The 714-nt window shown below is 43.6% G+C and overlaps 1 protein-coding gene across 1 annotated transcript; it reads right to left on the minus strand.

Moving 5' to 3' along the window:
- Positions 1 to 247: 247 nt before the first annotated feature.
- SARC_17905 (tRNA pseudouridine synthase D) lies at positions 248 to 463 on the minus strand (the record flags this gene model as incomplete). Its single annotated transcript, XM_014288010.1, has 1 exon — positions 248 to 463. A coding segment is annotated over one exon (216 nt), but the record flags the coding sequence as incomplete, so codon positions are not given.
- Positions 464 to 714: the final 251 nt, after the last annotated feature.

Consider the following 714-nt stretch of genomic DNA (forward strand, 5'->3'; position numbering starts at 1 on the left):
TAAATGTTTATACAATATGCATATTAAGCGCAGCTACGTTTGGTTGAGATACGAGGATCATATGCCGCTATGCAGGGTTGAAGGTGATACGACAGTACACTCTAGTAAACAAACTACCATGCAATCCCTCACATATCCTTCACAACTCATGTAATCACAATATCAGCGACCATTCTATCTGTAGATCGTACGTGTGTTCACCACTCAGCTACCTACCCCTCATACCCACTCACATATCCTTCACAATTCAGCTACCTAACCCCCATGCCCTACCTACCCGTTTGCTGTCGTGCTGGTGTACTAGCACCTTGCTTCCTTCATCGCCCTCGCCTTCAGGCACGTTAACCAGATCACCCTCAACCACCTGGTCGCCATACAGCGCCTGTCGCTTGGTCACGGCCTTGTTCCAGACGTAGCTTTGCACCGAGTGTACGTACAGTGTGCGTGTTTTCCGTTCAATACCCTGGATGTTTATGGAGGTTTTAGGGTTTGAGGTTTATGTATTAGAGGATAGTATAAAAATTGGTATATACGTGCAGGGGATTAGGTCTGTGAGGGAACAGATGAGGGTTGGGTTGGGTTGGACTACCGTCACACAGCGCACACGGGCGAGCATACACGCTAAGGCAACACAGCTATGTATATATATATATGTATATATATATATATATATGCATATATAAATATATAAATATATAATATATATCTATATAT

The sequence above is a fragment of the Sphaeroforma arctica genome, assembly GCF_001186125.1.
Source record: "Sphaeroforma arctica JP610 unplaced genomic scaffold supercont1.12673, whole genome shotgun sequence".
NCBI classification, from domain to species: domain Eukaryota; class Ichthyosporea; order Ichthyophonida; genus Sphaeroforma; species Sphaeroforma arctica.